The following is a 26563-nucleotide window of genomic DNA, read 5'->3' on the forward strand; positions in this document are numbered from 1 at the left end:
TTAACCCCTCGTCTATATTATCTTCAATAACATAAAACATCATTCATAGTATATCCAGGTTGGCTCATTAACCCCTCGTCTATATTATCTTCAATAACATAAAACATCATTTATAGTATATCCAGGTTGGCTCATTAACCCCTCGTCTATATTATCTTCAATAACATAAAACATCATTTATAGTATATCCAGGTTGGCTCATTAACCCCTCGTCTATATTATCTTCAATAACATAAAACATCATTTATAGTATATCCAGGTTGGCTCATTAACCCCTCGTCTATATTATCTTCAATAACATAAAACATCATTCATAGTATATCCAGGTTGGCTCATTAACCCCTCGTCTATATTATCTTCAATAACATAAAACATCATTTATAGTATATCCAGGTTGGCTCATTAACCCCTCGTCTATATTATCTTCAATAACATAAAACATCATTTATAGTATATCCAGGTTGGCTCATTAACCCCTCGTCTATATTATCTTCAATAACATAAAACATCATTCATAGTATATCCAGGTTGGCTCATTAACCCCTCGTCTATATTATCTTCAATAACATGAACAATCATTCATAGTATATCCAGGTTGGCTCATTAACCCCTCGTCTATATTATCTTCAATAACATGAACAATCATTCATAGTATATCCAGGTCTTTCCACAACTTCATTATCGACACTCTTTACTATACTTAGAAGACATGATGTTTAATTTAGAACTAAATTGTTGCAAGAGTTAACTTTACCTTAAAATTCTTTATATAAAGTAAAAATTGAATCTTTTAATCTTGTAGCTTTGATTTGATGCAGACTGTGAAACATTTCGAATGACAGCTGACTGTACATTCGAATGACGACTGGCTGTACATTTAAGTCTTGTAAGAAAGTCACTAACAGAAATAATGTGACCAACTGGTGATATAAAACGTAGCGTCCAGTACAAGAAGTTTCTCACAAAGGATCAACGATCGACTGTCTGTTTCAATAATAAAGTTTAGTTAAAATGTGTGCTGTGTAAATAACGTTTCAAACCGATCATCACTTTCTTTTCGTAAATATATCAAAACTTCAAAACAAACCAGTGTATCAGTTATGCATTATTTTCAACTTTTGATACTTCACAAAAGTATTTTAAGATTTATTAAACAAATATATATTTAAATTTTACAATTACTTCAAACCGAGACTACAACTACTACTTACTTTTCCAGTGAGCTTTTCATATTATAACTGATTCTGTTCTTCCATTTAGGAGGGTACGATAGGTCACGACATGGTAATTAAACCTCTACTTCTAGATGATTCCAAGAAACCAGAAACAAACCTAACGATGTCAATTAGTGATGTGGAAAACAGCACTCACGTAGTTTGGAAAAGGAAAGATTTTGAAGTTGATGATCAGTCAGATTATGGTAAGTATATTCATATGCAGTGTCCATCATGTTATTTTGAGAACTACTGTATAGGAAGTCTTTAAACAGAATAGGATAAGTATTTATAAATATAAATTGTTAAATCATACTATAACGAGAGTTTATAAAAATTAAATGTTTAGTCAAAACAGGCTAAACAAGTGTTTTATGGATTATGCTGATTACTTATAAACGTAAGGCATTATCAGGCTATGTTGAGCACTTATAAAGTGCTTAGAAGAGTTTTATAAAAATATAAAAGCGCTTGTTCAAATTATGACAAGACTGAGAAATATCAAGTATTTATTAAAAAGTATTGGGTGACATAAAGATGAAGTGATTTGTAATATTACACTGGGAACTGGAAGGTTTGAGTTTTGACACTTGAAATCTGAATATGAGAAGCAAATTAAATGCTGAAAATTCATCATAAGCTTATAGTTAATAGACTTAAGTACACAGTTAGGTAATAATACTGTGTGTTAGACAATAGAGAAAACTTTATCCCAAAGTGATTTTTATAAATTTTTTTATCGTCATTTATCTTAACTCAGATCTTATAAAGGATTACAGTCATGAAAGTACTGACTGTCTTGTGTCACTGTTCAATGGTGATTATGATTAATCTGCTAGAAATAAAACCTGTACTGAGCTTAAACAGACACATGACAACAACATGGGACACGAGTTTAAGCAATTAACAAAGCATATCTGAATCAGTAGGTCGAAGTAAATATTAAAATACAAATATTTGTTAATAGTAGAAACACTCATATGACTGTCACTTACTTTGTTTAAAATAAAGTAAATTTTTAGGTGTAGAACGCTAGTAAAGCACAGCATTTAGAAAAAAATCCATATATATGTAAATGTATATATATTCCATATTATTAAGCAGTAATTATTGATTACCAATTTTGCTAAATATTGTTTAATTGTTTTTTTGGATTTTTTTAAATATAAAGAAACTTATGGATATTGTAAATTACTACCCTTTTACTGGCTTTCTTATGTGCTAGGCTGAAATTATGGATACATTTATTACATCACATGAACATTTTTATGTTGTTTTCGTGTCACAAGGAAACGAAGAACCATTTTAATCCATGTACTCTATAACAAGTACATGCTATCAATCAGAAAAAAACACTAAAACATCTCAGAAAGGTGAAATAGCTTTCAGTGTGCATGAATTTCACACACCAACATTTGGTGTGAAAGAATTAACGGTGCAGATCAAAGATGTCATTAACAAGTGTAGTTTACCAACAGAAAGGTAGTTGTTAGTTGTGGGGATATATCTATCTTAGTGAAACAATGGACTTTACATAGACTTATTTTCAAACATGTCTGCGCATTATATGTGTTTCATCTTCTAACCTTTAACTTGTGAAATGCTAAGCTCATCATTAGACTTTTAATGAAAATTTTTGCTTGTTATCATAATTTAGTTTTAGTTACATTTTTTTTGTTCAGCCCACCTTTTAAAGATTTTTAATTTTTATTGTTGTGGCTTGTGTGACATCACATCACAATAAGATTAACAACAATCAACCAGTCACTAGAGTCGATCACTAGGGATCTTAACTGTTCCTTGCTGACTGCACCAACTCTTATGATTTCAGCTTTTCGTCTCCAATACATTTTCTTGTTATCGAGCCAAACGAGTTTCTTCCTGTTTCTCTCTCTTTCTTTGCATACCTTCATTCAGGTCTGAAATTTGTCGTTTCCAGAAGTTGTTTTTGTTGTTGTTGTTGTACCGTCCGACACTTTCTCTTTAGTTCTTCTTTCGATGTTAATATTAATCATTCGTCTATAATTCTTTCTCTCCATGTACCATATTCAAACAGGACGTTGGTGACTATGGTCTTCCACAAATATCCTCTTTTTGAGGCACAAATAACTACCAATGTCGATTTATTCATCCATTTAGATAGACTCTTGACAGAAGTCGACCTCCGTCTTCCATGGTTTCACATTCCTTCAGCCTTTCCGGTTACGATCACGCTTTCAGTTTCTTCTTTCCTCCAACTGTCTTTTTCTTATTTTAGTCAGCAACTGCATCCAACAATCTGTATTCACAAAATATCTTCATTTGAGGTGTAACGTGTCCAACATGTACCTTCAAGAAGCGCTTTAAGAACTGCAACTGAATTGCCTTAATTTTCTTTTCCATAGTTGCCGATACTGTCCAACATTTTGATTCATACATAAGAACTGGTATAACATAACAATTCAAAACTCTTGACTTTGTACAACTAGAATGTTTACTACTTATCAGTACTTTCTTTGTATTCAGAAATGCATATTTTTCTATCCCTATTATCTGTTTCATTTCGTTTATAACGCCACAATTTAAGTGCTTCCAACTGTCTTTTTGTATCAGTAGACAGGGTCTATATTTCCATTTCGTGTAGTATGACTGACTATACGTAACATTCTGTAATCTTTTCTTTAGCTAAAGTCTCTCCTAAGATTTAGAAACGTTGTTTGTGTCTCTTGTATCACTCGCTTTATCTCTCTTCTATAATTAACATCATCATTGATGATCCTCCCTAAATAATAAATTCCTCTATATGATTCGACTCTTTACAAATCATAGTTGATGTATATTCAAAGAATGTCTTAAGATCACAAAATTACTGTTGTCTTAGTGTTGTTTACATCTATGTTTAGTTCATCATGTTTAAGACAATCAATAACTTAAAATGATTATTTCTTTAATGGTCATATACGAACCTTCCTTTAGATAAACATAATAATATCTCGACTGTATACTTTGAGTGTTGCATAATGCTGCCGATGAGTTTTTCGTCAAATAATAGTGGACTTAGTTTGGTTTGGAATGCAAGCATCCATGTATAAGCGTAATGAAATGATAAAGATTTTTGTGAATATTCTACATGTTTGTATCAGACACACAAATAGTGTCTATGTGGCCGGAGGTGTTACTGATGGTTGCCCATCGAGCTCTCATATGTTATCAAAACACGTTTTATTGGTTTCTCTTTTAGCGCGGGTTGAAAATATATCGTTCAACTATACAGTTGTGTCTAAGTTATTTAAGTTGATCTTTGATACAAGTAACTTTCTTGGACGATAACTCGGATGAGCCCTTGCTGGTCTGAAGCAGATCAATGTTTTGTGGAAACAACAAGCATGTCCCTCCAATTACATTATTATTCTTATAAATCATCGTTTGCCAACTTGTTATTATATTAGCAAGAAGTGCTAATATACTCAAGTAAACTCCATATATAATTACGTTTTCATACTAAATACCTTTTCCTCTTGTTTCTAGGACCGAATAACAGAGCACTATTTTTTATAACAGTGCTTATTCCCAATATACTGAACAGTTGAAAAAATATTAAATTCCTATTTTTATTAATCAGTACTTTGCGAATGCACCCAGTTAACTTTATATTATATTTGTATTTCCTAAGTCATTTATTAAGGTGCGAAAACGTTTTAACAATACTTTTACGTTTGTAGCCCTTTTAGAAACCCCAGCGATGAATAATGATGAAACTATTCGACAACGGGCCAAACGTTCGGCCCCCAGATCTGTGTGGCCGGAGGTGTTACTGATCGTTGACCATCGAGCTGCTAGGCTGCATGGCTTCAATAACAGGCTTATCAAGAGATACTTTATTAGCTTCTGGAATGGAGTAAGTTTGTGTGGGGATTAAGAATAAATCTAACGTAAAAATAACAACAAAAACTGAAAACTATTTATTTTTTACAGTGGTTTGTGAATACATGCTATTCATTTATGCGGTTGTATCTCTGTCATTTAGGTAGATCTTCGATACAAGTTACTTTCTCGGCCTAAAGTCCGGATGAGTCTAGCCGGAGTGATCGTAGCCAAGGTAGAACTATCATTATAATTAAAAGAAGAATAATTATCAAAATTCATTAATAATTTGATCGTTCACAATTAAAGTATATCACAAGCTATTGTTAAATCAGTTTTAATTAAGGTTAAATTATTACAAATTATTGTTATTGTGTGTATAGCCTTGTTGAAAGTATTTCAATTCATTTTCAACGTTATTGTCTCTAAGATAAAGTTACAATTTATTAACAGTTTATGTGACTTTATGTCGCAACGTGACTATGATATTTTTTCCTTACAATTCTTCTATTTGCTCTGCACTACAAGTTTCTACTATGGAGAAACATAATAGCAACTCCATTGAACACCTTGTGGAAAGCTGTTTTGTGTTACTTATGGTGATACAATGCCACACAAACTATTAATTCTTAGACCGTGCTTCGCAAGCATAAGATGCTACCTATTATGATGTAATGCCACACAAACTATTAATCATTAGACTGTGCTTCGCTGGCTTCTGCTTATAGTGTTAGTCATTATGATTCATCTTTCCACAAACTATTGATAATTAGTGAGCATTCTTCGTGAGCATAAGGCGTTATATACTCAATAATTATGTGATTGCTTTTCCATTTAAATATTTATCACCAAGTAAAAGCCTTTTCAATGTCATTGCTTAAAGCTGATATTGAAAAAAAGATAAAAGTTATACACAAACACAGGATTTTATAAGGTTGTTTTGGTAGCAAATTGTAGGGAAATAATATTATTTACCGTGAAATATAGGAACATTATAGGAATACTTTTTAACCCTTTTTAATAGTTTGGTTGAATGCCAACTTTGTGACCTTTGACTTTTTTATTTACATTTTTTATATTGCAAAAGTTTAATAAATAACAAAAGTACTTAAAATTAGGTCTATGTGACCGAAGACTGAGAAAACTAGCACTTAACTTATTCAACAAGACCGTGAATAAAAGCTTTCAGTTTTTATTCATCAGGAAATAAATAAATGAGGTAACAAAACATTTCATTTACCCTCCATGTAACTGATAATGCAGAGACTCTTATTACTGTCAATACTGACTTCACTCTATGATGTTAAAGTACTATAAGCGTTTTGCAAAATAGCAATATGAGCATTAATTATGGCGTTTGGTTTGAACTGAATGCTTATTTACGATGTTGAGAAATCTAACAATGGTTAGAAATTATGAGTTTATTATTTGTTTTACAGTTATCACTAAACACCGGGGATTATAAGATAATTTGGTAAAAATAGATAAAAACCAGAACATTAAAACATGAATAAAAAAGATACATATGAACTTGTCGGAAAACTTTGGATACTGTACTTTTCTATATATTCTCTACTAAACAGGAACTGTTGCTATCACACAAGTTAATTGTCATTGATCATAGAAATAGTAAAAGTCAATTAACAGATTTCTTCTTGTGCATTGTTCAACATTAAATTATAAACAAGTCAAAGGATTGTCTCTTGTCATTAAATCTATTTTTTATCCATATTCATAATCTCACGAACCATTCTCGACACTTCTTGCGTGAAATCTCTTGTTATTTAAAGATAAATGAATCATTTAATGGAACACTTTCACTCCTCACAAGGGTTGGTCTTAAGAACAAACGCATTCTAACTTACCAATGAATGTTTTAATAAGAGTGAAATTTGATGAATTTCACTGGCAGCTTCAAAAGTTAAATAAGTACTTAATTTAAACAGAGTTCTAAATTTTCGACATTTCCTTGAAACACAGGATGAAGCCGCCACACCTTACCTCGCAAACAACATACTCCCACCTCCAAACACAGATGCTGTTGATGCAGGAGAAGCTCTGAAAGACCTTGGGAAATACTTATACCGAGAATATCGTCTTCCTAGCTACGACGTAGCTGTGGTCGTGACGAAACTTGACATGTGTCGTCGTCGCACAGAGGGCGGACGTTGCAACCGAGGGACCACTGGTAAGATCGTAATGCTTTTACCTTCTGGATAGAAACTATGTGTATTAAAAATTTACAACAATCAGAAATATGTAACTATGATTAATTAACAGAAGTTTCAGGTACCGTGTGTAGATTATAAGTGTTTGGTGTTTAGCATCTAGCAGTAATAGATTAGAAGTGTTTGGTACATAACATTTAGCAATAATAGTTAGACGCGTTACAATTTCAAGAACAAGAACAGGCAATTGTAATCAGAAATAAAATGTATTTAATTTATATAAAATTGGATCTCCATGACTAATGCTATAGGTACGTTATATGAATTCATTTTTGCATTTTAATTCAACCTTTTTTTAAATCGTGGTTTTTCGTGCATATATTAACTCAGTGTCTTTCAAAGTCACAAGCACAAATAAGGATTCTCACTGGTAAAAACAGATAAATATTTCTCAAGGTTACTAATAATCCAATATGACCAAAACTAATTCTAAGGATGACTTTACTAAGGCCGGGATCTGATTTTAATGGTTTTTAAAGGAAGGAATTCACTTTCAGTCTACTAAAATAAAATGTTTTATTGCTATATGAATAAGATTTAGTAATTTCGCTCAAAACAAAGCAATGGAATACATCTAGGGGTAATGAAGCCTGGTCAGTTTATAAAAGTGACATAAAATGAGATGGAATGTTGCATGTAGTAAGTATAAATGTTACAAAAAGCATCCTAAACGATGATATGTCAAAGCAAGAGTGTTTATCCCTTGATCTTGTGATAAGTTCCTACACTGTACCTTTCTCACCTTCCTTAAATTAAGCTTGATTTAAGTCGATAATTAAATCTAATTTACAAATCATTTTACAAACTCGCTTTAAACTCGTAACGATGCCAAGAAGCATACAAACTATCCTTTTCTTACACCATGCCATGTGGGCAAGTTTTTAATACCGATACATAAAGCCTACAATAAGACTCTTTTACTGCAAAACATATATAATGTCTGAAAATATCACCATATGTTACAAAAAAACATTTCACTGCAGAAATATTACACATTATATACTAAACTCTTTTTAAAAAACGTAGCATAAATTATATAATTAAAAATACACAAAACAACAAACACAAGAAAAAAAAGGCCTTTTAACAATGACAAATTGGTAACATGTATAATGAACCATTCAACATCGAAATACGTCTCCTATGAAATATCTCAAAGGAAATACAGTACATAAACCAACACGAACAAGTAAACATGAATTACAACAACATGAACGCGTTAACAGTGAGAAAAACATCTCACATGATAAAGAAAGACTGTAAAAAATATAAACTCAAACAATTTAATATTGAATACAATATACGTAATATATAAGAAGTATAACCTAAACATAAAAACAAAGACTATAGTTTGTTTTGTGGCTAATACATAGCACAACCTCACACAATATCTACTTTGGTGTATTTGTTCATTGTCTTATCATAACATCTTTTCTGACACATGGCAGTCTTTCCAAACTGCTGATGTGCAAATTTGTAGGCATCAACTGATGCTGGCTTTAGCTACTTCACATAATCTTGTGGACACTGTGGGGTGTCAGCTTTAGAGGATGGATCCTATATGATATTTACCAGAAGCAAAGTTTTGGACCAAACATAAGGAGGTTCGGTAAGAAACTTCTCGAGCTTTTTCTATTGCATATCTTATCATGATGTAAGGCAAGTGCTCATCTCTGTTGTGCTTGAAAGAGTCTGTATTACCCTTTTTACAAACTCGTCAGGCCATGAGTGACAAGATGAAGGTTGTGTCTTTACCAAAACATAAAACAGTTTACATAATTGTCTAAGGTGGATGTTGAAACTTGATTCATAACCTAAGTTAATTTCTTCAGGTTTTCTAAGTTAATTTCTTCAGGTTTTCTAAGTTAATTTCTTCAGGTTTTCTGAACCTCATTATTTACACTCTGCCAGTACATCAGTTATGGGCTCTGCAAGTGTAATGAACAGTCAATAAGCCTCGACCTAACTGGTGAAATAATCGATGTCCAATAGTATATAATGATGACCATCATTCATTTATAGAAGTAGGCCAACTATTTCCAGGGCAATTCTGTGTAAAGATAAAGAATAAGAAAGTTCTTGCTGGGGTTTACTCTGTTTAGATTGACTTTTTTGTGTGGGTGATATGTGTCATATACTATTTACAGCAATGCTGAACACCTCGGTTTGATTGGGGCCAGAAGAACCATTGTTTAACATTGCCAGAAGTTCAGGCAACGTTTGGTGTCTTTCAATTTCTGTGTTATGCAAAATCTGTACAGTTTTGTGCCTTAGATTACAGGAAAACACCAGCTACAACACAGATTCCGAAACACCTTTTGGTGATTGGTACAGCTCACCTTCTTACATTAGTTGCTAAATATACAAGTACCTCAAGTCACGTACAACCATGCTCTGTTCCTTTGTCAAATGCTTTTCATTTGACTCTACAGTAAGGAGTGCCCATGGTTGATTGGAATTCTTCAGTTGCTCTTCCTTTAGTTTCAGAAATGTTAATCAAAATATTTTCCATTAGTGGAAACTCCTACAGTATGATCTGTTGCTGCAGTAAAACATACCATGTGAACATTTAATGAGAAGACATAATTTCTGTTTTGTGGGTTTGTGAAACAAGTTCTGATTAAATCATACTATTTCAATTCTGTAATCCAGTGTGCTGTAATCTTTTTAAGTTTTTTTCAAATTTACTTAATTACTTTAAGTCCAATGCTACATGATCCAAGTTAACAGTGAACTTCTACCATACAAGTAGCGTTGGAAGTGCTTCACAAAAACGACTGAAAACAGTTTTTTCTATGTTACGCAATAACTGCATTTTATTATAGAGTAATGATCATGTTATCATTGTATATGATCACTTTTTCTATTTCATTTTGCAACTGTGAGAACACTGCTCCAATTCCACGGTCACTGTTTAGCAGGAATTCAAAGTCCTGTTGAGGATATGCCAACACCACGACTTTTATTAAACCACTATTTAGGGACTGGAATACTTGCGTGTATTCCTCTCTCCGTCTGAAATTCTTTTTATTTTTAACAAAAGCCGATAAAGATGAATTTGGCCAACTAACGTCGATAATAAGTGTGTGTTTTGTTATTGCAAAGCCACATCGGGATATCTGCTGAGTCCACCGAGGGAAACCGAACCCCTGATTTTAGCGTTGTAAGTTCGTAGACATACCGCTGGACTAGCAGGGGGCTTGTTAATAAGTCGCGAAAGCATAAGAAAAGCAAGATTTTCATTTGGTTAAAGCCAATCTCACACCACTGATATTTTAACAGGATCTGTGAATGTTCCCCATTTTCATGCAACGTGATTGAGAAATTCCACTTTCATGCACATAAATATGCATATAATGTTTAAATTGCAATTATGCCATTTTTATCTATCGGTATACCATTTTTAGACATCAACACAGAACAGACATAAGCTTCAAAGTGCTAATTTAATTAGCTTCTCAAAGTTGTCAGGTCCGTTAAGAAAAGCTAAAGTACATGATATAAAATTCATAAAAGCAAATCACAAGAGCTAAAAGAGTTTCCTTTCATTGTCTAGTTCAACTTGCCAATATTCGGTCGTCAGATTAAGATATTGAACTAATGGATAATTTCCTACATGTCCAGAAAATTGTCCATATACTTTAGTGAAGACACACCAATGAGTGTTACAGTGTCACCTGTCTAAAATCAATAAAGAACCTGAGTATTACTTCCTTCTTTTTGATAATAACTATCAGGGATGATAAAGCACTTTCTGGTGGCATTGTGATTCTGTTATTTAACACACACCGTATCGCTGCGATGACTACAGAGAAGTTTGGGAGGCGGTTGTTTAATCAGACTTAGGTCACCCGTATATATAAGTGATGTTTGTTGACTTTAGCTCCATCAGTTTGACCATTTGGTTCTATAAATACATCAGCACGCTCCACCAACAAGTCTTTGAGTTGCTGCTACTGGATTTCATCTAGATTGTTAGCAGAATCTTCAAATAATAATTTAGATCTCGAATGTGCTGATTACTAGGTTTACTTTCGAACGAGGTGAGATGGCGCGGTTCTAGGATTATCGCTAGCTTTGGCTAATTACACTCTATGTACTGTACAAATAACCATTCTAGGTTGCAGATGGACAGCGGACCATCTATAATTGCAGAACAATACCAAAATTTGTTCTTTGGATAAGAAACAGCTCATTGTATGCATGAAATTAATAACTTTGTTATATTGCACCAGAGCATTTATTGTTATTTGCAGTAAATTGCAAAACACCGTAGATGTACACTTATATACACTCGTACAGTCCACTGTTATTTGGGTCTTTCTAGTCAGCACTGGATGCTCTTACCACAAACACCAATTTAAGCAAAACTGAGTAATGAGCTCAACAGTACATCTATTCTGAGAGCATCGATGCTAAAACTGAAGATAATGACAAATGTCTCTGTTCTGAACGTTCAGGGCGTGATCTCTCTATTTATATTTTCCTTCTTTCTATTCGCCAGGAGAAAGTTGTTGTTGAGGAACCTATCTGTGGTTTTCGTAAAACGTTATTGGTATACAAGTGTTATGACTGCCCATGTATCTCCTTACAATTCTAATCCTCGCCCTTGTATACCTACAGGCAAATACCAAAATCATACCAGTTCTGGTACAAATTTGCCACCTCCTCATCCAACTAAATTGCCAGATCCGATTTGGATTCCTCTCATTTTCTAGCATTATACTTGCAGCATTCACTGCTTTCCCTCAGTTTTGAAAACTTGCTGCCTCGACTGTTGAAATGGATAGGCAGATTCCCTCGCTGTTCAGCAAAGTTAGGAAAATTTCATTGAAAAAGTGTCCCATATTTCTTTACATTCAAGCTTGTGCTTCATCCACTTCGTCCTGTTTTCTTTTCACCAAAAATGAAAATATAATCTGTGATATGGAGATCCAAGACTTTTGCTAAAATGTTGTGTAATGTTATCATCAAACGGTTGGTCTATTATATAAACCAATATAATAAATTTGGCGCAAAGCCACAGCATTATTTCTATACTTATATTACTTTAGTTTAATAAATGGTAAGTTAAAATATCTTAAACATTCCATAATTATTATATACAAACTACTGTTGTAAGGGATCTTTCTGTATTATTATGGCTAATTGCTCCAGTCTGTGGTGATAAAACTTCAGTACATTACAGATTGTATTTCAAATGTTGCCTAAAGTAAAAAGAAAATAGAACTATAATGGTTTAAAATGTGACAGTATGACAACGGAAGACCAGGTTTCAAACTATTGTAAATTGGAAATTTCAGACCGTTTTAGGGAAAAAAATCATTCTAATAAAACTACAGCTAATCAATTCACTGGTTGTTGAATGTTGTACAAAACTACATGAGGGCTACCCGCATTAGCCTAGTTTCAAAATGATAGACTAAAGGGAAGGAAGCTAGTTAACACCACCCACCATCAACTCTTGAGCTACGTTTATTGAATAGTTATGTTTGAACGCTACTCATATAACGTAACCATGCTCAAAAGTGCAGAACACAGTTTTTGTTGTGATTCGTGATGACGAAAAACCCACTTGAATTGAAAATGTATTATCAAGACGGCTGGCATGGGTACTAAAACTTTAACTAAAATAAAGCACAGAAAACGTTTCGACCTTCTTAGGTCATCTTCAGGTAAAAGGGGTGAGGAGTTTCTTTATGTGGGTTTCCCTGCTTAGTATCTAGGTGTTTTCTATGGTTATGTTGTGTTTATTTGATTTGCAGTGTTCAAAACAGTGTGAAGGTATTTTTTTGTTCTTTGAATCTAGTTTCCATTTGTCTGCTTGTTTCTTCAATACAAAAGTTGTCGCAGTTGTTGCATTGTTTTTTATAAATAATGTTGGTGTTATTATTGTCAGTGTATTTTTTACATAGTATGGACTTTAGTTTTGTACCTGGTTTTTGGATATAGTTGGTGTTTACTAGAAAGTTTTTTCCAAATGTTAGTTATTTTTTTGCTAATATCAGGATTATGTGGTATACAGCAGTATAAAGTTTTGTAGTTTGTCGTTTCTTTGGATTATTATTGTTTGTTTATTGTTGACTGTGTTATGGATCTAGGTTTGTGTGTATAATTTTTTCAACGGTTTTCGGAGGAAATTTGTTGATACTGATGAAGTCCTGTTTTATTTTGTTGATTTCGTTATTAATTTTATGGGGTTATCATAGTTTTGTAGCTTTTTTCTTTGGTTTTTTAATATGTGAGTTTTTATTTTGTTTTATGTGCTAAGTACAAGGGAATGTATAGTCCAGTATGGGTGATTTTTTCGTGGATTTCTGTTTTGAATTGTGTATCGGTTCTTGAGATATTGAGGTTGAGCAATGTTATTTGGTTAGTTTTTCGTGTTGGGGTGTATCGAGTTAACGTAATTGAAAAACTAACTGTGTATTCTGTAGATGTGAATCCAGTAATTGTATCGTCAACATATTTATACCAGTATAGTGGTGGGTGTAAGGCTGAATTGATCGCTTGAGATTCACTCTGTGTCATGAAAATGTTGGCTGGAACTGGTGAGTTGGAATTGCCCATACTTAAGCCATTTATATAAAAGAAGTTTCGGTCATTGAACATAAAGTTAGTTTTAGTGGTAGTGAATTCTAGAAGAGTTGTTAATTTATTACTGGGAGTGTGTGTTATTGGATTAGGATATTGGATATAAAGTTTTAAAGCTATCTTACAGGCTTTGGTAGTTGGGGCTTCTGTGAAGAGGAAGATTATATCAAACTAGCCAATAAGGTTTTATGATTTAGTTGATCAAGAATGGAATTAAAGTTAAAAGAGTCTTTGATAAAGAAGCCGGTTGATGTTAAATATTCAGAAAATGACAACGCTATGTATTTACCAAGGTTGTAGTTGAATGATTCTTAAGTCGACATTATGTGTCGTAGTGGAAATCGAGTTTGTGAGCTTTAGAGGTTACGTATAGTTGTATTGTGCGTGAGTCGGTCTTGCGTAGGTAAGATTAAAGGTTTTCTGAGATTGTGTTTTTTTTGGTAATAATAGGAACGTCTGTTCCACAGCCTGGCACACTAAACATAGAAACTGCAGAAACTTCGAAATGGAACAATTTCAGGTGGAAGAAGTCACTTTGTTCAATAACTTATAGTAAGTTAGAAATGTGGTATTGTCCTGTGAAAGAGAGACCTTGTAATCAAGAACTTATAATCAGCTGGTAATGCAACACCACTAGATGAAACAGAACACTTGAGATAAAGAATCTATAGCGACTTGGAAATACTACACCAACTGATAGAACATCTCTATGGTCGATAACTTATAGTACGTTGAAAATGCGACACCTTTAAAAAGACATTTTTTTGCAATCAAGAACTTGTAGTAAGTTGGAAATGCGACATTCTCCTGTAGAAAGGAGATCTTGAAATCATGAACTCGTAAGTTAGTTATGATACACCATCACAGGGAATGAAGTCCAGCAATCAAGAACTTACGGCAAATTAGGAATGAGACACCAGTTTAAAGAAGGAATCCAATGAGATCAAAACTTTTAGTAAGTTGGAAATGAGACACGTATGAAAAAGGATGTTTTAGGTTAAGGATTTGTAGTAAGTTGGAAATGTTACACCATTACATGAAAGAAGTCCTTTAATCCAGAAGGAACATCAAAGTATTTAATAGGTAAATAATACCAACAAATTATGTGTAACTTGAGTACACGATAATTTAGGTCCTTTCAAGAGTTTAAAATATATCTTTGTTGTGGATGTAGAAATTAAGCCATGTAATAAAAAAGTTATCCCAATTCTTACACAACGTTCATTTCATCTGTTGATATAGTTTCATATGAAAAGTTCTGAAAGAAAACAAAACAAAATCTCTTTACTAAAGAGATTTTTAATGTGGTAATTGAGTTTGAAGTAAACGTTCTACCTTTTCAATTTTGAACATTCCTTTTTCAGCTCTGTTTCATAGTTATAAAGTAACACAATATTTCTGTTTGTTCAGTTTTTGTTTAGCTGTCTTTTAGGGTTAGAAGATGACACAGGGCCCCACTCAGTTAGAAGATCAAGCGTCTCAGGTAAGGCCCCTACCCTCATACTTGAATTTATATTGAAAAAATACGTGCCATATGATATACTTGTGTTGAGAAAGGCAGATTTAGAAAACAAGTTGCATCTCAAGGGAAATAACCTTTCAACTTATGACCAAATACAGCAAAAAACAACAACAACAACAAATCAAGGAAAATCTAGTCATATCTAAAGTTATTTTTGACGCGAGTTTAAATTCTATATTACAGTTACGATTAAGCGATGCTCGAATTTTAGACACTGTATCCTTGCGCTAATTAATGAAATAGTGATACAAAATACATATTTATATTCCAGAACATTCTTTTGAACTTCTATAGAGAAAAACAAGTTCCACGCTTGTAAAGGGTCGTAAATACTAACACCCTAATGTTTCATCATTGTAATGTTTACATCAGTTAACTTAACATCATGTAGTTGGTACTTTTTACCCAAAGGTACCTCTTATGATATATGGATTTTAGGGCTTCTAAACATATGGTATAGTTTTTCCTGGTTAAAATTACTGAGAACAGCCATCAAGTAACACACGCTACCTAATATTTATAATACGCCTGTTCTTTATCAAAAAGTACTGACAATATTCAGCGGTACATCGCGGCTCAAATAATGAAATTTACGATCCATAGCATGACACGTTAATCCCTGATCCGATTCTAAAAGCGAAAAAAGATCACACTAAACAAGCAAGTGTGATCATGTTAAACGAAAAATTACACGTAAAAAACAGTCCAGTAAATCCAGAAGGATCATGTAAAAGCATACATTACAAGAAGAAATATAATGAAAGGAAGGATCCCAATGAACAGTAAATTACTAACATAAATATTTGGAAAAGTAAATAGAATTATGTTAAATCGCAACTTTTAAGAAGTTAGAACTGGAGAGCTAAGTAGGGTAATGCTATAAGATACAAGTCATATGATTCAGAAAATAGAGTATAGCAATGCTATAAAGATTGAACAACTAGAAAAACAAGTAAAGTAATGCAATAATGGATAAGTTACAAGATGTAAGATCTAGAAAAGCAAGTAAGGTAGTATTATTAAGGATAAGTTACAAGATGTAAGATCCAGAAAAGCAAGTAAGGTAGTATTATTAAGGATAAGTTACGAGATCTAAGATTGGAAAATTAAATAGAAAATGCTATAAAAGATAAGTTACAAAACATAAAAGCTAGAAAAATCAGCAAAATAATGCTTACTTAGGATAATTTACAAGACTTAAGATCTAGAATAAGGCCCTTCACTTGTGAAAATACTTTTCCGTTTAATTCATGAAAAGAGTAAGCCACGAAAAATGTTATTTTTGTTTCTTCCTGATTATTTAAAAATGGCTTGTTGAAGTTAACAAGTATTTATATTAGACACCGAATCGTCTAATGTATTTCTTGATATGTTGGTATACACATATGATTTAGGTTTTCATCGTTATTTGTGCATAAGGTTTACTGTGACTAAATATTTGTTATTTCATGTGAGAAAATATCCTGCAGAAATTTTTTTTCTTAGTATTGTCAAACCCGTTCTATAAAGATAATTAAACACCGTTCATACTCCAGTATTTGTGTTGCATGCAAAAAAAGGCTTGTTTATTGTAACTGCATCAGTGCTTATCGCAATTCGTACTAATGATTTATATTTTCATTTCTTTTACTGAGAGGTATCACGTAAAGGCTGGGTGTTCCTAATAACTGTTAAGCAAAAATGCGACCTACTTTACAGTTATTTCTGGGACAATGACATTCTGTGAGTACGAGTAACAGGAAAAGGAACTGTGTAAAAGTTTACGTAAATAATTTAAAATCAATAAATCCATCAAGCAAAGTTTATTACAATTTTTTTTATTTCTATTTCTCTAAGGGAGAAAAGGATTTGTTTATTTGTTTGTTTTTGAATTTCGCACAAAGCTACTCGAAGGCTATCTGTGCTAGCCGTCCCTAATTTAGCAGTGTAAGACTAGAGGGAAGGCAACTAGTCATCACCACCCACCGCCAACTCTTGGGATACTCTTTTATCAACGAATAGTGGGATTGACCGTCACATTATAACGCCCCCACGGCTGGGAGAGCTAGCATGTTTGGCGCGACAGGGATGCAAACCCGCGACCCGCAGATTACGGGTCAAATTGCCATGCCGGGTCGGAGAAAAGGAAAGAAAAATCGAAAATTTCGTTATTCATTACGTGGTGTTATTGTATAAAATTACTGTTTAATAATTATTGATGTTATAGAAAGAGTTATATTGATACTGAACTTGTAAAGAGTAACGTTTTGAAAAGTGATCATGATATGTATCGTTTATTGTTCACTTAAATGTATGGAGTGTGATGGGTAAATGCATTACAGAACGTAACTTATTGGATCTCTGTCTACTACAGCATCATAGGCCGAATTCTAATGTTGTAGCAAGTTACTTTTTGATATTGATATTTTAGGGAATTATTGATTGGGTCTTATTGAGAAGTCTGATTTAGTGATATTCTGTACTGAGCAATTGTTTGTACACTAATTTTGTTGAATGTCACTAGCTGGTTACTGATCTTGTAAAGCACTATTGAAGAGATCTAATCTGTAAAATTATTCATTGGATACTTATATTGTAGAGAGTCATTCGTTTGATTTTTAAGAGCTGCGGATTCGATATTGATTATAAACGAGGTAATAGAACTGGCATTTAAGGAAGATTTCAAAAGATGGAAAAATAAATGGTTCGGATAATCACTGGAATAACAATGTTCCATAAAAATGACAAGTTTCAATTAGTGTAGAATCTGTGTGTGTGTGTTTTTCCTATATCAAAGCTACATCGGGTTATCTGCTGAGTCTACCGAGGAAAATCGAACTCTGATTATAGCGTTGTAAATCAGTAGAATCTACTGAGATAAACATATTTAAAATCTAAGCAAGATAATATTATTACAAACACGTGTTTTATCAACTTTTAAGCTGAATTTTACATTATCTTTCTAAAGTAATTTTACAATAATTAGAAATAATGATCATTTTCTTTCTTTTATTTCCAGGTTTGCCCTGTGTTGTCTTTCAGTATTAGATGTGATTTTTAAAACATTTTTTGTAAATTCTGTAAACGTCAAATGTGTTGGTCTTTACAGGTAAGAACAATACTTTATTGAGAACTCCTGACAATTAAAATATCGAAAATATTGTTATTAACATTCAGAACAAGTGTAAACTATTAACGTTAGAAAATATATTAAAATTGTAAACTGAATCGAAAGTTAACTTTACTAAACAGTGAAATATTAGTATTTTCTAAATGTGTATTTCTTTAGTACAAAGAAGCACTGTATGGAATGTTGTGTTATTTAACTGAAAAGAGAAAGTCGAGAAGTCAATGAAAAATGTCTCTACAAAGTAATGAAAACTAATTAAAATTTACATAAGGAATAAACCACGTAGACGTCGCTTATATGTGAAGCACTTTTTGTTATTTAATGCTGTAAAATATTTCTTGTTCACCAGAAATATTCGAAGAAAATTGTAAACAGAGACAATGCTAAGTCATTAAAATATCGTATCAAAAAGAGGCGTCTATTCAAAATATTATTTTTATTTTCAGGATTCAAATACACTCCATAAATTTTAAAGCATTTTAACAAAATAATTTACTATATTCAGATGAAAAACACACTACTGACTGTAGAAACTCGAACATAAAATGAATAAATGAGTATAGATATCTAATAACTACTATCAAACACATAAAAAATGAGGCCAATTACCTTATTTTCATTGCTGGTCTCCAGGAGAACATTTATTTTAAAAAACTGTTTCCATATATCAGGTTTCGCCTACGTTGGTGGAGCTTGCGTGGTGAACAAGCGTCTCGAAAAAATCAATAGCGTTGCTATTATTGAGGACAGTGGTGGATTTAGTGGAATCATTGTGGCTGCTCACGAGGTTGGCCATCTGTAAGTAGATATTTTCCATGTATTTAATTTCATTGTTCAATAAATGAGCTGTTAGTTGTCCCTCAAGTCATACGTACAAAAGTATAAAGTTAAAAACCATAGACATTTTGAAACACTTGAATATTATTAGGTTTGGTTTTTTGGAATTTCGCACAAAGCTACTCGAGGGCTATCTGTGCTAGCCGTCCCTAATTTAGCAGTGGAAGACTAGAGGGAAGGCAGCTAGTCATCACCACCCACCGCCAACTCTTGGGCTACTCTTTTACCAACGAATAGTGGGATTGACCGTCACATTATAACGCCCCCACGGCTGGGAGGGCGAGCACATGTTTGGCGCGACGCGGGCGCGAATCCGCGACCCTCGGATTACGCCTTACGCGCTTGGCCATGCCAGGCCCTGAATATTATTAGGAGAATTAACGATAGAAATTGCTTGTTACTTACATAGTTTAACTTTATTTTTAAAACATGATAACTGGAAACATGATTTAAAATTAATATTATTTCTTTACATACCGTGACAAAGGCAAAAAAATAATTAAGAAAAAAAAAAGAATGTAATGAAGTGTTAGAGGTGTCAATGAGGTGTTGTGGACCTACTCTGTGACAATAATATGTAGGTAATGCAAGGCCATATTCTTTGAAATCTTTATTAGCCTACACCATACACAAAACAAATGTCAATGGCAAAGTGTTATACAATACCAAATATAATATAGTGAGCCCGGGACAAACAACCGCAATCACCTTATGTCAGAAACAATGTTTACCTAAAAAAATATGGTTGAAGCCCGGGCATTCTGGTAACACTTTCTATATGGCAACAGTCCGAAAATTCAGTCCGAAGATTGTCCATTACGACCAATAATGTCCACATATGAATCGTTTAATTACAATCTTGGTAAATACATAGCATGGGCATTCTCCAAATATGTAACATTAGCCAGCTCATTCATCAAAGACTCTTTTAATTTCAAGTCTAATCTTAATCAACTTAATCATAAAGCCTTAATGGCCAGTTTCGATGTTATATCCCTCTTTACAGAAGTTCCAACCACTGAAGCCTGCAAGATAGCCTTAGAACCCTATATCCGAGACCCTAACCCAATAATAGAAATTCCCAGTAACCAGTTAGCAACCCTCATAGAATTCACCACGATAAATACAAACTTCATGTTCAACAACCAAAACTATATACAAACAAATGGCGTAAGCATGGGCAACCCAGTATCACCAGTTCTAGCCAATATTTTTATGACACAAGTTGAAACACAAGCAATTAACACAGCATTACATCCACCACTATACTGGTACAGATATGTAGATGACACGGTTGCGGGATTCAAATCTACAGAACACATACTTAATTTTTTTCAATCACATTAACTCTATACATCCCAACATTAACTTCACATGTGAACAGGAAGAAAGCAATCAAATATCATTTCTAAACCTCAAAATTACAAGAACCGACACACAATTTAAAACAGAAATCCACCGAAAAATCACCCATACTGGACTATACATTCCTTGGGACTCAGCACATGAAACAAAACAAAAACTCAACATACTAAGAAACCAAATAAACACAGCCATAAAACTATGCTCACCAGATAAAATTAACGATGAATTAGACAAAATAAAACAATACTTCATCAACATCAATAAGTTTCCTCCACAAACCGTAGAAAACATTATACGCACACACCTAGACAGAAAGCAAAATCAACTAACTAAAGTAAATATATCTCACGAATCAAAAAATCACGAAACCATATACTGCTGTATACCATATATTCCTGACATCAGCAAACAAATAACCAACATTTGGCAAAAATTAGTAACAAAATATGACATTCCAGTTAATACTAAATTTATTCAAAAACCAGGCACAAAACTGAGGTCTATACCAAGTTAAAACTACACTGACAAACACCACACCAACATTATTTGCAAAATACAATGTGATAACTGCCACGACTTCTATATAGGAGAAACAAGTAGAAAAATGGAAACCACATTCAAAGAACATAAAAAGTCACCTTAACACATTTCGAACACTGCAAGTCAAATAAACACAACATAACCATAGAAAACACTCGAATACTAAATAAAGAAACAAACATAAACAAACGCAAAATTAAAGAAGCCTTACTTATACAACAACTTAAACCCAAAATAAACCAATATAAAGGAACGCCTTTATACCTATATTAAAATAAAATAAAATAAATAAAATTATATATTCAAACATCTAACACCGCCCTCTACATTCCGACACTCAGTTACACAACCCCTTTCAAACATGTGGTCAGCTTCCGGTCAGTTACCTCTTTCTTTGTGAACCTGACGATGACCGAAGAAGGTCGAAACGTTGTTCGCTCTTCTATGTAAAATATTTTCTCAACCCAAATAAAAGTCCGAAAATTCTGATGATACTCTTAATATGGCAACCGTCCGGACATTCTGATGATATTCTTAATATGGCAACCGTCTGGACATTCCTATGATACTTTTGATATGGCAATGGTCCGGACATTCTGATGATACTCTTTATATGGGAACCGTCCAGACCTGCTGATGATACTCTTGATATGGCAACAGTCCAGATATTCTTATTATACTCTTAATATGGCAACAGTCCGGACATTTTGATGGTACTGTAAATACAGTAGGATCAAGTTCTTTCGTAGAAAAATGTTTATGTGATGCCTTGTGTAGTTCTTTTCTTACCTTAATAATGTTAACCTATTGGATCTTTAACTAATCTTCTTGTCAAAAATTCTGATCTAGAATTTCAAACCGAGATCTGTATAACAACCCTCGCTATATTTGGATTTACATCTCTTCTGCTACAACTCCATATATCTCGGAAGTGGACACCTACATCTGTAACTATTGTTGTTGAAGAGTGATTTTGATAATTTCTGGTTTAGAATATTTAATTCGTTATTCTATTCATCTTTGTCATATATCATCTTTACATGAATGATATATATTGATAAACCTTCCGTAGACGTGCCCTTAAAGATGACATTGAATGATCTCTAGATATTGTAACACTATACCTTCCAATTTCTGAATTACTTGTCTCTTAGTGTATTTTTCAAACACCTTGTAAAATTCTATATTGTCCCCCAATGGGACACCAATAAGCAAACAAATTGAAACGCTAAAATCTGGGGTTCGATTTGCTGTAAAACAAAGTTCTATAATATTTCCCAATTTCATTACGAAATCAGAGATCCAACCATTACGATTTTGGTGTATACATTACGACTATACGCTCATACAGACAAATATTACGACTTGTTGCAACTCCCAAATTATTATATAAGCCTATACAATAAAGTGATAAATTGTTCCCCCATGGCTTTAAAGGGGTGAAAAGAAAATTTCTAGTGAGATACAAATAAATTTTGATAATAAATAAAAGACATAGTTTAAATGACTTCTTGCGATAATCATGTTTGTGCTTGAAATAATAAAAAATATTTGTATCTCCGACGTCTACCAATAGTTTGAGTGCGGTGCTTCTCCATACTGGGTACGTGGGGGAATCCAAAGTTACGTAATCAGTGCTTGTCAGCCAATCAGTATTTCTCGTTTTCTAAGCGGCATAGAAACACCAATGCGATCGTTCACGCGATGAAAAAAAAAGAGGCCTCATTCAAAAGATTGTCTTATTTGTAGCAAATCTAAAAGGACTAAAACTGTGAAAGGGATCTGTCTACAATCATTACGCTCAGTCATTTGAAATAGTTGGCATATCTGCGAAATGAAATATTTCTAATGTTAATATAATGAAGTGTAGTAAACGGATATTTTTCATTAAGACAATGAAAACTGAAGACAGTACAATTTGCGCCTTATTATATAATTAAGTAATATATAATGAATATTAAATTAGTTTTATATATATATTCTTGCAGTTAACATAGAAGCTATCATTCATATGTTCTCCGGCATCTTATCGGTGAGTTTGCAGACCTGCAATGTTGTGGAGAGATCGTAGATAGGCCACTGGGTATCTTTGGGCTCTCTCTTTGACTCGTTATTGTAACCAGAATCTCTGCAAACTGCAACTTTATACCGAAATGAAAACTAACCTTTAGATGTTGTTGACAAACATTATTGACGATAAATAAAAGTTTTTTGTTCAAAGCGTCACTCTATTGGTGAATAAGCCCAATGGAATCTAAAGACGAACGTGACTTGAGATGTCAGAAACTCATATTCCAAGAATGTTTTATTTTATTCTTAAAAAGTAAGGAATAAGGTGACTTGTTGTAACATATATATATATTTAATATGCGAGTAAGTGAATTTGGTATCGTAAGTAGTGACAACAAATAGCATAGTTGAAACATTTCTAATTATACATATTTGGTATTAAAAATGTTGTATATAATACCAAGCTGTATTCAGTTGAACAATTATATGTTTCCTTTTGGATTATTTATGATGATAATTTATTATGATGATAATTTATTATGATGATAATTTATTATGATGATTTATGATTATTTGATTATAACTGTTCCTGCATTTCTGACTGCTTTATTCGGTTAAATATACACATTCAGATGAGCGTTTGCATATTTACAGTAGATCTGACCATAATCTACTAAACATACAAGCATATGTTTCGGATATGTTTGACTGTGTGCAGCTTAGCATACGAATACACATATATCTTAAAATAAATTTGGCTATGTTCAGCTTAGCCTATTATAAGCTTCCGGCAGTCTTGCTAACTACTAAACGTAGTTGTAGTGAGCTAAATATACGTATGTTTCTAAGCAGCTTAGTTACTAATGACTAAATTTATGTATGTTTCTAAGCAGCTTAGTTACTAATGACTAAATTTATGTATGTTTCTAAGCAGCTTAGTTTCTAATGACTAAATTTATGTATGTTTCTGGGTAAACTACTGCCACGATGAGATAATGATACATATATTTCCAACAGGCTCGGTTGTGTACACGATGGATCTCCACCTCCTAGTTACCTAAAGGGACCTGGAGCTACCAGGTGTCCATGGGAAGATGGATTTATTATGAGTGACCTTCGCCATACCGAACGAGGATTTTTGTGGTCACCATGCAGTAAACTGCAGTTTAAGCATTTTCTCAAGTGAGTCGGTCTATCTTGAAGGGCGAGTGTAAAGCATTTATTTCCTCAAGTGAGCTAGTCCTTCTTTAAGGCTGAGTTTAAACATTTCCTAAAAAGAATTAGTTTTTCTTGAAAGCTGAGTCAATATCAAGAAAACTGACAGTTGTTCTATTGAACCAATCAATTATCACATACCGGCTACTTTTCGTTTAATTCATGAAACAGTTTTGCTTTCAAAAAGGTTTAAACTGTTAACTTAATGATTCTTCGCGAAGCTTGAACCTGTTGCCTCACAACAGCGATAACTGCCCAAGGAGGCTCTATCTGTTGCGTAACAAACAAACGTTCATAATTCCTCAAGAAGGTTAAACTTATAGATAACTATTTTTATAACTCCACATTAATTTTCAACTTTTTGACCTTCAACTCAGCAGCGATAATTCCCCATAAATTTTCAATTGGTTTGTTTAGTACTTAATAAAGATATATTCTTAATAAGATTAATCCCTTTTCTTTAATATGCTGTATTGGTGAAGATATCACATGCTTTCGAAAATTAGTTAATCCACTAACAAAATAATAACTTCATTACCAAGTGTGTCATCAAACTATCCCACCTGTCTATAAAAAATGACAGTAAAGGAAGATTTAAAAAGCCTATGATTTATAAGACCGGTAATGACGATTATTGTAATATCATCTGTTAGTACATTGTTTAAAATGTACTTTTTGTGTTTAAACCGAACTGAAATTAACTATATGATTACATCTTTCTTTTCCATGTTATCAAAGATAACTTTCAAATGATATCTTTATTTTTATTGACTCTTGGTTTTACCATTTCTGTTAACATCTAAGTTTGAAATGTAACTGTCCAATGACGTTTTACTTCACAGTAGTCTCAAAGCTCGATACATAACGACTTAATGACACTTTCTTTCAGTGGCGAAACTGCTTCGTGTGTTTACAATTTTCCTAAAGAAAAGGAACTCCTGCCTCGTGTGCTACCAGGAACTTTACTCTCCTTAGACGAACAGTGCAAGTTAGACAAAGGGACAGTTGCTTGTTTTGTAAGTTTGGTAAATTAGAACGTGTTACTTTACGTGCAAGTGTGTATATCAGAGATTGAATTTTTATTATTTTTCTTCTTTGTGGAGTAAAATTTACAAGAGATATTTTGGTGCCACCTAAAAGGTTGTATAAAAGATAACGTTTGTGAGTGGTCGGTCTTTTCAAGCTCTCTGACTTAGCTAAGAATGGTCAGTAGGTTTAAGTTTTTTCTCTGATTGAGCTAGATGTGGTATATGTTATCCAGTTTGGGACTGAGCTAAAAATGGTCAATAGATCTAAAGTTTGCTACTGAGGTAAGAATGGTCTGTTTTTTCGTTTCACAGACTGAAATATTTATTATGTTTGTTTATAATAAAAATAGTCAGTTCTTGTAAGTCTTGGATTATCTAATTATTGTAATATCTGGTTTCATGTAGAAAAACATACCGAAAACACATTAAAACGTTCTACTCTCAACCTTCCAGCTCGTCTTTAATCTGTAATCATCAACTGTTTATAATTTGAATTAGATAAACTAGTGCATAGGTGAGGAAACTTGAGAAAAATTATCTGTTCAATTAATAAAAGTATTATTTCAATACCAAATGTATGTTTTCGGACTACGTGTCTAGAAAACTTACAGTGAAGAAATACTTAAAATGCCTGTGATTTATAAGATCAGTAACGAATGAAAATCCAAAATGAATATTGATAAGTAAACATGCTTATTGAAATATTTCCAGAAAGATGCTCGAGTGTGTTCCCAGCTGTTTTGTGTAGATAAACATTCCGGTTATTGTGTTTCCTTCCGTCCTGCAGCTGAAGGGTCTCCATGTGGGGATGGTCAGGTAAGTGATGAGCTAGACATTTTATGAAGACAAGAGTTCAACTTCTGTAGCTGAGGGATCTCCATATGTATATATTCAAAGATGTGATGAGTTATACGGATAAAAGATGTATTTACACTAAATATTAAAATAACAAGTTAATACATTTACATTAGGCCAACGTGATATTCGCTAATGGATTGCATACTTGTTAAACAGCTTTAACTATATTATAAACAATCAAGTGACAGAGAGGCAATGTT

General features: G+C 33.0%; 1 protein-coding gene across 2 annotated transcripts in view; it reads left to right on the forward strand.

Annotated features, from left to right (window-relative positions):
* Window positions 1-26563, forward strand: part of LOC143230392 (A disintegrin and metalloproteinase with thrombospondin motifs like) — a 43586-nt gene that overhangs the window by 11393 nt on the left and 5630 nt on the right. For both annotated transcript variants that reach the window (XM_076463892.1, XM_076463893.1), the window contains exons 7-14: window positions 1261-1420; window positions 4916-5091; window positions 5221-5292; window positions 7038-7245; window positions 19182-19308; window positions 24280-24444; window positions 25367-25493; window positions 26217-26321. In XM_076463892.1, coding sequence (XP_076320007.1) covers window positions 1261-1420; window positions 4916-5091; window positions 5221-5292; window positions 7038-7245; window positions 19182-19308; window positions 24280-24444; window positions 25367-25493; window positions 26217-26321 — 1140 coding nt within the window. The remainder of the gene's footprint in view (window positions 1-1260; window positions 1421-4915; window positions 5092-5220; window positions 5293-7037; window positions 7246-19181; window positions 19309-24279; window positions 24445-25366; window positions 25494-26216; window positions 26322-26563) is intronic.

The sequence above is a fragment of the Tachypleus tridentatus genome, chromosome 10 (genome assembly GCF_004210375.1).
Source record: "Tachypleus tridentatus isolate NWPU-2018 chromosome 10, ASM421037v1, whole genome shotgun sequence".
Lineage (NCBI taxonomy): Eukaryota > Metazoa > Arthropoda > Merostomata > Xiphosura > Limulidae > Tachypleus > Tachypleus tridentatus.